This window comes from Dipodomys spectabilis, unplaced genomic scaffold (assembly GCF_019054845.1).
Source record: "Dipodomys spectabilis isolate Male_0828 unplaced genomic scaffold, ASM1905484v1 ptg000030l, whole genome shotgun sequence".
Taxonomy (NCBI): Eukaryota; Metazoa; Chordata; class Mammalia; order Rodentia; family Heteromyidae; genus Dipodomys; species Dipodomys spectabilis.
The window spans coordinates 3,260,562-3,274,808 of NW_024870707.1; the positions used below are offsets into that span (position 1 = coordinate 3,260,562).

Sequence of the window (14,247 nt, forward strand, 5' to 3'; positions counted from 1 at the left end):
AAAACATGTGAACAGGGATGAGAGCATGGCTCAGCTGGTTGAGAAATTCCATAGCAACCGTGAGATTCTGAGTTCAAATCTCAGTAGCTTCTCCCTGCACACACACATCCTACTGTGCTCAATAAATAAAAATATGGAATGAAAATTTCAAAATAAAATTCTAAAGTTGTAAGTAGAGATGCAGCTAATTCTTGCTTGAACAAGCCCCACATGCTCTGTATGCCAAGTCTGAGTATCCCTACAACATAACAAGGAGAATGGCTCATGTGACCACTAAATTCAACTTGTATCTCATAGGCAAGCTGACAGTATCCCTTCCTCTCTAAAAACCAGCCTGATTAAGATGGTAGATCATAAGAACTTTTCAATGAATTATAATAGCTAAGTTGGTTAAATTGATTTATTTCTCTAATATTCACCATAACATGTCGTCATTATTGTTCAATTTTTTTTCAGCCATACCTATTGAAGCTTTGCTGCTTTGGGCCATGGAAAATACCAATAATGTCACAGAATTTATCTTGTTGGGACTTTCCCAGAATAGGAAAATCAGAAACCTGTGCTTTCTATTATTCTTATTCTGTTATGTAGCGATTTGGCTGGGAAATTCACTGATCATTATTTCCATCACATGTAGTCAGCTGCTTGACCAACCCATGTACTTTTTCCTGAACTATCTGGCCCTCTCAGATCTGTGCTACACATCCACTGTGACACCCAAACTGGTCACTGATTTGCTGTTGGAGATGAGCACCATCTCTTACATGAGCTGCATGGCACAGCTTTTTGCCATGCATTTCTTTGGGGGGATTGAGATCCTCATACTCACGGTGATGGCCTATGACCGCTATGTGGCCATCTGCAAGCCCCTGCACTACGCCCTCATCATGAGCAGGCAGAGTTGCAACGCCATGGTGACTGCTTGCTGTGTGGGGGCCTTTCTGCATTCGTTTGTCCAGTGCCTACTCACCATCCACTTACCCTTTTGTGGCCCTAATGAATTAGACCACTATTTCTGTGATGTATATCCTTTGCTGAAACTGGCCTGCACAGACACATACAGAGTTGGAATCCTTGTGGTTGCCAACTCAGGCATGATGGGGTTGGTGACCTTTGTGGTGCTGATGCTGTCTTACTGCTTAATATTATACACTGTGAGTGTTTACCCTGCAGAGAGTCGCAGCAAGGCTCTTTCCACGTGTACTTCCCACATTACAGTGGTGGTGGTGTTCTTTGTGCCTGTCCTCTTCGTTTACATCAGACCAGCCAACCACTTTTCCAGAGGACAAAGTGTTTGCCCTTTTCTATACCATCATTGCTCCCATGTTCAACCCCCTGATCTACACACTGAGGAACGCAGAGATGAAGAATACGATGAGGAAGATTTGGTGCTCAAAGCCATGTTTGACTGCAAGGCAAATCATCTGAGAGGTGCTTTGACTCATCACATGCCTTGAAGTGGCATTTGATTTTCCAAATTTATGAGAACATATGCTTTTTTACACACATAAGCTTAGACACGAATGGCAGTTCAGTAGTAATGTCATTTACTTTGAGCTACTTTATTCAACATTTGCACCTGTGTCTGCTCTCTACAACTTTCTTCAAGATTGGAGTTACCACTGCTTCTTTCAGCTTGGGTGTTTTCCTCCTTTTGGAATTTTCCATCCACTGTTAAGTGGAGTTCACCTTTCTAATCCCTCACTCATTTATTTTTTCCTGTAAATGAATCTTTAAATATATATAAAGTTTCCCGCATACTGATCACTCCAGTTCAGAACCATCCATTTGCCTGGTTGTCTTTTCTGTGTTACTCACAGAAAAAAATTGTAAATTTTGACCTACATCTTTCCACTTTGTTCAAGACTTTCTGTATTCCTTGTAAAAATATAGAATGAAAAAAATAAAACCTATCTGGTCAAGGTATCAAATATAATCATCATTTGTGAAGCAATTTTACTTATATAAAAATTGCAAAAAGATAAACTTAATGAATAAAATATGACAGAAATATTTGCTATGAATATTTATGTAGTAATGAAAATATAGCATTAATAATAGAAAGGAAACCATATAATTTACATTCTAAACTCAGACAGACATTGGTGTAAATTACAACTCAACATAGGTAAAACGGGATTCTGTATGAAGAAGAGGGTATCTGTCAAATATATGGGAACGTATGGTCATTCTAGTCAAAGGTTAATGACAGGGATTCTGTGGTATCTCCATGTACTATTTAATGTTATGGTATTTAAAAGAGAAATGTTAATTCTCTTAGTGAAGCAACTTGATCTGGAGTATGCCTAAATTAATTTAGCTTCTTTCCAACAGTATGGAAACCACACATTTTCCTTTTCATTTTATGCATCTGGATTTTCATATATTTATAGAATTGGAAAACTTTCAAATGTTGTTATATATTTGACGTTTTTTAATAAAGTAGGACTTAGTTGAAATAAGTAAAAGTACATTACTGAGTATTTTCAGTCTAGGGATAGCAGATTAAATGTTTATATGTGTTCATAAATGGAAGGACATTATGATACATAACACTGTGCGTTGAGAAAAAGATGTTCAAACTACTTAAAGGTAATAATAATGACAATGAGAAGATCATAAAAAAGTAATAAGACATAAGGTTAAACACTCCAATCTTTCTACCTTAATCTGCAAATCTGTAGTACATGCTCATGCTCAGCAGGTATCTCCAAGGAGATGATAAGTACCAGATTGTTTGATTTTCAAAAACTAGTCAAACCAAAAGCCACAATAAAAAGTAGCATAAGAAGGTAGGAAAAATTGACTGCATGAGTATGGCACTGACTAAAAGACATAGCAAGTAATGTATGAGTTAAAATGGCTGTAAGATTCTGTTTGTTTAATAATGTGCTTTTTCACTGGGTAGTCCTTATGACTACTAATAAATCATTCTTCTCTAAAAATGTATTTTAGTTCAAACAAAATATTAGTTATAAAATTTCAGAATTTTATTAAAGAATTTGACAGCAGAGTGGAATATTTAGCTATATTATTATAGAGGGTGCATCAGGGCACATAGTCCATTCAAGATAACACTGAAACAGTGAGAATATTATCAATGAAGTCACAGTCTTTTTGTTATGATATTCCAATATACAGGATTTTGTAAGATGACCAAGAGTCAGGAAGAGAAACAGAGGGAGTGTCTTTATCTAGAAACATGAAAGAAATACCAGGACAATGTGGTGTGGTGATACTAAAGCCAAATTAAGTGTTAATACACTATCTTGCTAGGAGAAGAGAGATTAGTTCTGTGAAGTCCTGGATATATGAAGACAAAGTCATTGCTAATGTAGATAAGAACAGCTTCAACATATATACCAGTGAAACTAGAAGGTGAAGACTTCCTAAGACAAAGTTGTGGGGGATGGAAATTAGACACAATGAGTATAGAAGGAAGGCAGAGAGTTCAGAAAGTAATGTAGGTGCAAAATGGATTTTTTTCAGATAAGAAAAATATTTTTATTTTATCAAAAGATACATTTTAAAAGGAGGCCATAATTATGAACTCATAGGAACACCACACACATGTATGAAATATTTCAGGTGGGTATTTAACTTTGAATTCACTAGAGCATTGCGTTTGTTTGAGCAAAAAACCAAAAACTAAAAAAAACAAAGTTCTAAAGATTCAACCTGAAATGCTGAAAGAAATTATAACTCCAAGACAAGCTGCCACAACATGTCAGCAAACTCGTTTCCTTGTCAGTAGATATAATTTGCATTTTCATGGACAGACCCAATGGTCATTGCTATCATTTTCTATACATTAATTTCTAAATGTACAGAATTCTCAATTTTCCTCCACAAAGTCAATGCATTATAAATAACCTAAATGGAAAAAGGAGATAGGACATTTTCAAAATTACAGACTCCTGACAGTTTTTATACTTTTTGCTTTCATTTTTTGTTGGTATTGTAAAAACCACAGAATGTGATTTTATTCGTTTATTAAACTGAATCACAGGACTGTCTAATTTGGCTCTGTTATTTCCATCCATTTTGGCATCTCTCAACAATTCATTCATTTAGTGCTGCTTCTGTGTTTAACCTGAAAATAAATTTGCTTACAGTCCATTTCTATCAGTAGAGTTTCCTGAGACCTTTGTGTTCCTCCCAATTCCTAACCAAATTAATTATCCAACGACTACATTTTACTCTTAGTTGTTTTTTAGGCGAGGTGGATTAGATCCAAGGTAACATTCAATTATTACTAAAAGAAAATCTATTTTGCAGTGCTAAAAGCAAAACAAAACACAACATCCATTTGTTTTAAGTGATATGTTCTCCTTTATAGCTACAAGGTCCCTTGACTCTAGTTTAATCCTAATGCTCCTATTTCTGCCAGGAAGGTTCTTATCTGGAAATTTTGCTTTTCTGATGATAACTGCATGAGACAATAAAATACTTGTGTGTATAGAGCCTTTTCTGTGTTTTAGGCCTTCATAACAAGAAGTCAAATGATTGTTCAATTAGTAATGTATCAGATATTTACCACATAGCATTGCCCCCACTAAACAGTAAGCAATTCATTCAGAGCTCTTGTACTAAACCAGTTGCTCTGTTAAGTACTAGAACTAACCAAAATGTGTAATTAATGTCTATGTGAACAGAGTTAAAAAAATTACTTATAGGAAAAAAAAGAATGTTGAAAAAGGTGACAGTGATCCAGATGTACTATATTCATAAATTACTTCAGTGAATGACAAGTCCTCTTAAAAACTATCTAAAGATAAAATATTTTTAAAAAATTGAGAAACAGGAGTATTTTAATATACATGACTTGAAGAAAAGTATTTGTTGGAAATATGCAAAGCTAAGATTTTTTAAAATATGAGCCTTGGGGAAAAGAATTGGTGTACTGGTAAATGGATCAGATTTTGGAGATATATTGATTATACTCATAAGTAGATCTTCTAGCATATTCTCTGATGTTAGTGGTTATTGGGTTTTGCTTCTAATTACTTTTGAAGGCTAACCTTTGCTTCAATGAATGCAACTGCATTCAAGAATGAGTTTTATAGACAGTCCTCTCTTGGGTTAGAATATTGTCTTAGATAGCCAGCTGACAAATATCAAAGTTCGTCGTGGAGCCACAGGATCTGGAGAGGAGGAGAGATGTAAACCAACAAAGTTAGAAAATGCAGGGAAACAGAAGAGCAGAGATGCAGAGAAGAGCCCACATCTGTCTAGCTCATGTAGGGCCCTAACCAGGTATAAAATCAATGGGTAAGTTCTATGCATTCTGGCTTAGGGTAGAGATGACACTTCAGGAAGCTTCATGGTGAACTGCATGAATGTCTTTCGGGATATTTCCTTCACTTCCTGTGATCTGGCATCCAGAGTCTCCTTATGGCATTCTTCATCTCCGTGTTTCTTAGCGTATAAATCAAAGGGTTGAGCATGGGGGCAAGGATCGTATAAAACAGAGCAAACACTTTGTCTTCCGGCAAAGTCTTTGCTGGTCGGATATAAATGAAGAGTAAAGGAGCAAAGAACAGGACCACCACTGTGACGTGTGAGGAACACGTGGACAGCGCTTTGTGACGATGCTCCGCCGAGTAAGACCGGACCGTGTACAGGATCACACCGTAGGATATCAGCAAGACGACAAAGGTCACCAGGCCCATCAGGCCAGAATTGGCAATGACCAAGAAACCGATCTTGCTGGTGTCGGTACAGGCCAGTTTTAACAAGGGGTAGACATCACAAAAGTAGTGATCGATTCGATTGGGACCACAGTAGGGTAAGAAGATGGCCAGGAGAAACTGACCAAAGGAATGGAGGAAGCCCCCGGCACAGGAGGCAGCGACCATCACATGGCATCTCTGCCTGCTCATAATGACCGTGTAGTGCAAGGGCTTGCAGATGGCCACATAGCGGTCATAGGCCATTCCCATGAGGATGAAGACCTCAATGCCTCCAAAAAAGTGCATGGTAAAGAGCTGGGTCATGCAGCCATCGTAGGAAATGGACTTCTTTGTTGTCAGTAGGTCAATGATGAGCTTGGGGGTCACTGTGGAGGTGTAGCAAAGGTCCGAGAGGGAGAGATAACACAGGAAAAAATACATGGGCTGGTGAATAAGTGGGCTGAAGGTGATGGAAACCATGACAAGCAGATTTCCAATCAAAATCGCCAGGTAGCAAAGTAAAAATAGGAAAAAGCAGAGCGCCTCGATTTCCTTCCTTTGGGAAAATCCTAAAAGAATAAATTCAGTGATGTTCCTTCTGTAGTCCATGATCCACAGGAGCTTGTCACCGCCTGAAATTAAATGAAGTATGAGTCAGTGTGAAATACACTTAAGTGTGGTGAGCACATCAACCTCTGGTGTGAAACAGATTATACTAGAAATGATTCAAATGTTGAAGAAAGAGAAATATTATTGCTTTTTCCTTTGATCCACTAATGGTTGTAGAAGGGAGCTACAATTGAACATGCCCACCTAAGTGTCTAGTGGATCATGTTCAGAATCACCTAGTGCATCCTTCTTGCCATCTTGTCTGTGCTTTCTGCCCAGACTCATTTTCCTTATCTACAACTGCAAAATTTTGATGAATATCATCTTAAGAAATTTTTTGAGATACATCCTCAGTGGAAATGTCAGTTAAAAAATCAACATTTTGTGAAATGGCAAATCCTTTGTACAGTTACTTAAATATAATAAAAATATAGTAAAAATCAACAGATACATCTGGAACCATAAACTTATTGAGAGTAACCTCCTCAATCCATGTCTGTGGGAGATGGATGGCAGATTTCAAGTGTGACTGATAGAGCAAGCAATAACAAATGAGGAAAAAGAAACACAACTTTTTGGTCATGCCATTAAATCATACCAGAAATTTTCTCCTTTCTCTATATAATACACATGGAATCATCATGCATAAAACTTGTCAGTTAGACGTAATTATCAGTATTTACCCTTGAAGAGAGGGAGCAGGGGATGGACAAGGAAGGGAAAGAAGGGGAGTTTGCTTTTATCTTTTATATACTTCAATGTCCTTTGAATTTGTATTAATTTTGTATTATTTTGGTAGCATAAAAATCTTAAATTGTTTTTGAAATTAAAAAAATAATAATAAACACTGTTTTGAAGCAGAAAAAAAAAAAAAAACTTGTCAGTTAGGGTTTTTTCCAGAGGATAATGGTGGAGGAGAAGCTGGAGGCTAAACACACTCAAATAGAAAGCAGTTTTAGTGTTCCAGTGAACAGTCCTAGGCTAGAGAATCACACCAAGTGTGCCATCACAGTACAGAGAGTTTGGCCAGAGAGGGAAAATCCAGGCAGCTTGGTCAAGGAGACAGATCTGAGTACTTGCTGGTGTCTGCAGCAGTAGTTGCAGCAGTGGCCACTATATTAACAAAGAGAGTCCAGGACAAAGGTGTCAGATGCCAAGTGGGAGCAGATTCTACTCACCACCAGCAAGAACTGACAAGGAACAGAAATCTGCATGCTGCTGATTGCAGATCAGGGATGGCCCAGAAACCAAGAAGTTTGCTTCAGTACCCTCAAGACATCCTCACCCCTTCTCATGGAGCAGCAGTGAGATGGTAGCCCCTCCCCCACCACTGGAAAAGAACTCCATCTTTGATACTGACAAAGGCCCAGCCCTAGAAGCTAGCTCCAACTCAGGACTTGGAAGAAAACAACAGGAGTATTCCACATGTCACAGAAACCTGACCTGACCTGCAGGGTTCAGCTTCAGCTCCACTCAGGGGAAAGTCACCCTTCCCAGGCAGAGGAATATCTGCTCATGGAGGTGTGACTTTCTTCACCATGTAAACAGAGCCAGAGGCTGCCCCTCCCCACTGCAATGTAGACTGTCTGCAAGGTAAAACATAAACAATTGAAACTCAGTAAACATAAATTCTGAGAATGACTCCAGCCTGGGCTCTGTGAGTGTCTCAGGAGCTAGCCCCTCAGGGAAAAGCTACTGATTGTTTTATTTATTTATTTACTTATTTTATTGTGAAAAATACTGTACAGAGGGATTACAATTACATGGGCAAGACAATGAGTATATTTCTTATCAAGCATTGTAGCCTCCTCCTCTGTTTCCCCTTCCCATCCTCCCCCCCATCCTCCCTATCCCACCTCCCCCCTCACCAAAGTTCGTTTTCGACATAACAACTTGTACATCTCATTGTTGCAATGAGTCCACCTGAATCCCTATTTAAACGATTTGTGATAGGCCTCAACCCTACCCAGAACCTAGCCTTATCCCAGCAACTCCAAGCTAGAGGAAACAGCCATCTCCCTCTTTTGAGATACTCAAAGCAGATCCCCTTCCCACTGAACTAGCCTGGGAGGAGGATCACAAAGTACTGGGAAAGGCAGAGCTTTTTTCTGTCTGCTCAAACAAACTGATTTAAAAAACCAATCAAGCTATGGGAAAACCAAACACCACAAGCAAACCAGAGACTCAATCAAGAGACTGGTTACGAACACAGGAGAGATACAGATATTCACCCCCCCTTGCCCCCCCCACCCCAACACACACACACAAAAGAACTTTTCTAATTTTTTAATTTTTTTTTAAATTTCAATTTTTTCTTTCATAATTTTTATTTTAGGTGTGTGTGTGCATGTGTTTATGTGTGTGTGTATGTGTATGTGTGAGTGTGTATCTCTTTTAACCTTTTGGTCCTTTTGTGTGTGTGTATGACTAAATTGCTGTTCTGCTCATCCCCAGATATATATACCTGTCAATTATTAGACCTTCTTCATTGTGTACATACTTAATTCAGAAATTTAGTACTCAATTCACAACCTCATAGGCTTAACTTCTTTAATAGTAGTATTTCTTTATAGCTATATTTTTAAGTATTTCATTTTTAAAGTTTTTTTATTTTTTATTTTTTCCTTTTTATCTCTTTCCTCCTCTCATCCTACCCTTTTCTTCTCTCCATATTATTTCTTTACACTTACATAATTTTTAAGTGTTTCAGTTTCTAAAGTTAAATATTTTTTCATTTTTTTTCTTATATCTTTATCTCTCTCCTTTCATTCTGTGCTATCCACTTCCTCTCTGAGATTAGGACTTGGTTAAATTCACTTTTTCCTTTTACCTCTCCACATCGCTTTAATCCTATTTTTCCCCACAATTCTCCCTAAACCTAATAATTTCTGGTATGCAGAATCTCTCTTTGATGTACATAGCCCATTAATCCATAATTTTTTGATGTTGAATAGATTATATCTGTTGAATTAGATTGTATCTGCAGCCATTTGGACTGTGCAACTACAGGACTTTGGTTAATGCCTGTGTTAAAATAGTGTTCTAGCATGAAATTGGCACTACTTTCATACAAAATGGGCAGAACAAGCAGGAGAAACACAAGAAAAATGGCAAGTCCAGGTGTCTCAACTCCCACTCATGATAATCAGGTGACAGAACAGTTAATGAATAATCCAGAGGAGAGTTCCCAAAAAGCTCTACAAATGCTACTAGTAAACATGGAGAATGTAAAGATTGAAAGCCTGCAAAAGACTCAGTGTGAGTGTAATAGGGAGCAAGATGAGGCTAACCAAAGATTAATACAGGAACTTTCAAGCATGATAAGGCTAACCAGAAGTTAATACAGGAATCTTGTGAGCATGAGGAAGCTAACCAAATATTAATACAGGAATTGTGTGAGCAGGCTGAGAACAGTCAAAGAGAAAGACAGGAATTGTGTGAGCATGAGGCAGCTACTCAAAGAGTAATACAGGAATTGCATGAGTGGAATGAGAACAGACAAAGATCAATAGAGGCGTTCATGGAATCCATAAACAGAGAGCTGAAGGAATTCACAGAGACCACAAAGGGAATGCTGAATGGAGCCCATCAGAAGGAAAAGGAATGCAAAGAAATCATAACCAATCAACTAAGTGATTTGAGAATAAACACTGAACACCAAATTAAGTAAATAAAGAAGTCCATACAAGATCTAAAACAAAACTCCAACAAAGAATTTGAAGCCATAAAAGCCAACCAATTAGAAGGAAAGGAAATAAAAAATGAAGTAGAAAGTTGTGAAAGTAGGTTAGACCATGCAGAAGAATCTAATCTTGTGGATTGAAGACAGCCTAGATATTATAGAGAAAGAACATACAACTCTCCAAGACAAATCCAAGAAATATGATTGATCTATTCAACATTTGGAAGACACCATCAGAAGGCCTAATCTGAGGGTAATGGGTGTAGAGGCGCATCTAGAGACAAGTTAATGGTCTAGGAAATTTGTTTAACAGGATCCAAGCAGAGAACTTCCCAAACAAGCAAAACGATAGGCCTATTCAGATACAAGAAGCTTTTAGAACCCCAAATAGACCAGACCAGAACAGGACATCCCACTATCACATTATAATCCACACAGAATCAATTCAGACCAAGGAAAGGATCAGTCACCTATAAAGGGAAATCAATTAGAATAACCTCAGATATCTCAGCAGAAACAATGAAAGCAAGAAGGGCCTGGAACAATGTATGCCCTAAAGACAACTATCAACCAAGAATATTGTACCCAGATAAACTCTCCTTCATAACAGAAGATCAAATAAAAAACTTTTATAACAAAGAAAAACAAACAATGTATCTCCACCAAACCAGCTCTACAAAAGATACTAAAAGATGTCCTACACATAGAAAACCAACAAGAGCACAATAAAGACCAAGAAACCACACCCAAACTGAGAAGAACCCAGCTGTCACAGCCTCCAAGAAGGTGGATAAGTTGTCAGGAACTCCCAAACACCTCTCAATCCTAACTCATGTTAATAGACTTAATACTCCAATTAAGCGACATAGACTGCCTAGTCCCCTGCTTTCACTGTATTTGATGATGGTATAAGTTGTGAAGGGGAAGGGAAAAAACAATTGATTATATAGGGATACAGGTGGACCCTTGCAACAATGAGATGTACAAGTCGATATGTCAAAAAACGAACTTTACAAAGGAGGGAGGATAGGGTAGGGGGGCCCGGGGGGGATATGAGAAGGGATGGGAAGGGGAAACAAAGGAGGAGGCAACAATGCTTGATAAGGAATATACTTGCCTATGTAATTGTAACCCCTCTGTACGGTGTTTTCACACACACACACAAAAGCAAGATCCTTCTATCTGCTGCCTTCAGGAATCACACCTTGCCTATAAAAACAAATATATTCTGAAAGTGAAAGGCTTGAACAACATCTATCAAGCAAACAGCCCCCATAAACAGGCGGAGTTACAATCCTAATATCAGATAAAATAGACTTCAAAATTAGTGAGAAGAGATAAATAGGTCACTACATACTAATTAATAGATTTTTCCTTTAGGAGAATATTACAATTCTAAATATCTATTCACCAAACAACGGAGCACCCAAGTTTTTCCAAGAAATGTTACTTTCCTTTAAATCTCAGATTCAAAGACATTAATTGTTGGAGACTTTAACACACCATTATCCCCACTAGATGGATCATATGGCAAAAACTCAACAGAGAAATCGCAGATCTAAACAACTGCATGGATCAATTAGATTTAACAGACTTCTACCAAATATTTCACCCAGCAGCATTAGTATACACGTTTTTCTCAGCAGCACAAGGAACATTTTCCAAAATAGACTACATTTTAAGTTACAAAGCAAACGTCCAAATTAAAAAACATTGAAGTTCTGCCCTGCATTCTCTCAGACCACAAGGGAATAATAATAGAACTCAACACCAAAAGCCACCAAATAAAGTCCTGCAACAAATGGAGGCTGAACAACGCACTGTTGAATCACCAGTGGGTCATGGAAGAGATTAGAAAGAAAATACAAATGTTCATGGTACTCAACCAAAATGAACATGCAAATTATCAGCACCTTTGGGACATAGCAAAGGCAGTACTCAGAGGCAAGTTTACAGCTCTGAGTTCCTACATCAACAAATTGGAGAGATCTGAAACCAACAATTTAATGAGATATCTGAACCTCCTTGTAAAAGAGTAGCAAGCTAAGCCACAATCTAGTAGATCTAAAGAAGTAATTAAAATTAAATTAGAATCAAACAAATTAGAATCCAAAAACAAAACAAAACAAAACAAAGTGTTGGTTCTCTGAAAAAAATGAAATTGACAGACCCTTAGATCCTTATCAGAGAAAGGAAACACACCCAAATAAACTCAGAGATTGGAAACATTACCACAGAAACAATCAAGATTCAGAACATTATAAGGGAATACTTCTCAAACCTTTATGCTAATAAATTTGAGAATCTGGAAGAAATGACCAATTTTCTAGCAAATATCCACATGCCAAAACTAAACCAAGATAAGTTAGACCAACTTAACAGATCCATATCAAGCACTGAAATAGAAACTGCAATAAGAGACCTCTCATCTAAGAAAAGCCCAGGACTCGATGGATTTACAGTGGAATTTCTATAAGGCTTTCAAAGCAGAACTCACACCAATACCCCTCCAACTCTTCAATGAAATTGATACAGAAAGTTCACTACCAAACTTTCTATGAAGCCATTATAACCCTCATCTCAAAACCAGGCAAGGACTCATCAAAGAAAGAAAACTATAGACCAAGTTCCTTGATAATATCGATGCAAAACTTCTCAACAAAATTTTGGCCAATTGATTTCAACAATACATCAAAGAAAATATAGATCTCGATCATACAGGATTCATTTCAGGGATGCAAAGCTGGTTCAATATATGCAAATCAATTAATATAATTCATCACGTCAACAAGAGCAAGGATGAGAACCACATGGTTATCTCAATGAATGCAGAAAAGGCATTTGACAAGATCCAACACCCCTTTATGATGAAGGCTCTGGAAAAACTAGGAATCCATGGAACATTCCTCAACACAATAAAGGCTGTGTATGACAAACCTACAGCCAGCATTAAACTAAATGGTGAAAAACTAAAGCCATTTCCTCTTAACTCAGGAATGAGACAAGTATGTCTACCCTCTCCACTTCTCCTCAATTAAGTATGCCTAGCTGCAGCAATAAACCAAGATGCAAACATAAAGGGGATCCAAATAGGGAAAGATGAAGTAAAATTCTCACCTTTTTGCAGATGACATGATCTTGTATTTAAAGAATCCCAAGAACTTCACTCCTAAATTACTTGAGCTGATTTGAAACTTTGGCAAAGTAGCAGGATATAAAATTAACCCTCAAAAATCAATGTCTTTTCTGTATGCCAACAATGAGAAGAGTGTGGCTGAAATCAGGAAAGCAACTCCTTTTGTATAGCCTCACAAAAAATAAAATACCTAGGAATTAACTAAAGAAGTGAAGGACCTCTATGATGAAAACTTCAAAAACCTGAAAAAGGAAACCAAAGCAGAATTTAGGAAGTGGAAAAACCTCCTATGCTCCTGGGTTACAAAGATCAACATCATGAGAATGGCAATACTTCCGAAGGATATCTACAAATTCAATTAGATACCCACCAAAATTCGAACCTCATTCTTCAAGGAAATAGAAGAGGTAATCAAAAAATTCATATGGAACAATAAAAGACCTCGAATAGCCAAAACGATCCTTAACAGAAAGAACAGTGCTGGAGGAATATCAATACCAAATTTCAAATTCTACTACAAAGCCAAAGTGATCAAAACAGCTTGGTACTGGCACAAGAACAGACCAATGGAATAGAATTGAAAACCCAGAAATGAACCTACAGACCTATGGCCATCTAATCTTCGATAAGGGAGCTAAAAAAATAGAATGGAAGAAAGACAGCCTCTTCAGTAAATGGTGCTGGCAAAATTGGTTAACTACTTGTAGAAAACTAAAGCTAGATCCTTATATGTCACCCTGCACCAGAATCAACTCCAAATGGATCAAAGGCCTCGGAGTCAAACCAGACACCCTGAAAATATTACAGGATGGAATAGGAGAACCCTAGATCTCCTTGGCACAGGCCAAAATTTTCTTAATAGAGACACAGAAACACAACAAATCAAAGAAAGGTTGGACAAATGGGATTGCATGAAATTGCAGAGCTTCTGCTTGGCAAAAGACATAGCTAGCAAGATCAATAGAAAGCCTATGGATTAGGAGAAGATCTTCACTAGCCATACAACAGACAAGGGTCTCATATCTAAAATATACCTGGAACTCAAAAAATTAAATCCCCCAACAAAAAATCCTAAAAGAAACAACTGCTCAATAAATAAGTGGGCTAAAGACTTGAGAAACTTCTCTTAAGAGGAAAGAAGGATGGCC

The 14,247-nt window shown here is 37.6% G+C and overlaps 2 protein-coding genes across 4 annotated transcripts; one reads left to right on the top strand and one right to left on the bottom strand.

Annotated features, from left to right (window-relative positions):
- The first annotated feature begins 488 nt into the window (after window positions 1-488).
- LOC122104714 (olfactory receptor 4P4-like) lies at window positions 489-1,428 on the top strand. The gene is given in 2 exon segments (XM_042675652.1): window positions 489-1,265; window positions 1,267-1,428. Coding segments are annotated over 2 exon segments (939 nt in total).
- A 1,565-nt stretch (window positions 1,429-2,993) lies between these two features.
- LOC122105090 (olfactory receptor 4P4-like) lies at window positions 2,994-7,288 on the bottom strand. Of its 3 annotated transcripts, none has more exons than XM_042676199.1 (2): window positions 5,382-6,281; window positions 2,994-3,011 (listed from the first exon to the last, which is right to left on the bottom strand). In XM_042676199.1, the coding sequence occupies exons 1-2, from the start codon at window positions 6,279-6,281 to the stop codon at window positions 2,994-2,996; spliced, it is 918 nt and encodes a 305-aa protein (XP_042532133.1). The 3 variants fall into 3 exon arrangements, with proteins under 3 accessions (XP_042532133.1, XP_042532132.1, XP_042532131.1); XM_042676198.1 differs by lacking the exon at window positions 2,994-3,011 and adding an exon at window positions 7,275-7,288 and having other exon boundaries at window positions 5,361-6,267; XM_042676197.1 differs by lacking the exon at window positions 2,994-3,011 and having other exon boundaries at window positions 5,361-6,281.
- Window positions 7,289-14,247: the final 6,959 nt, after the last annotated feature.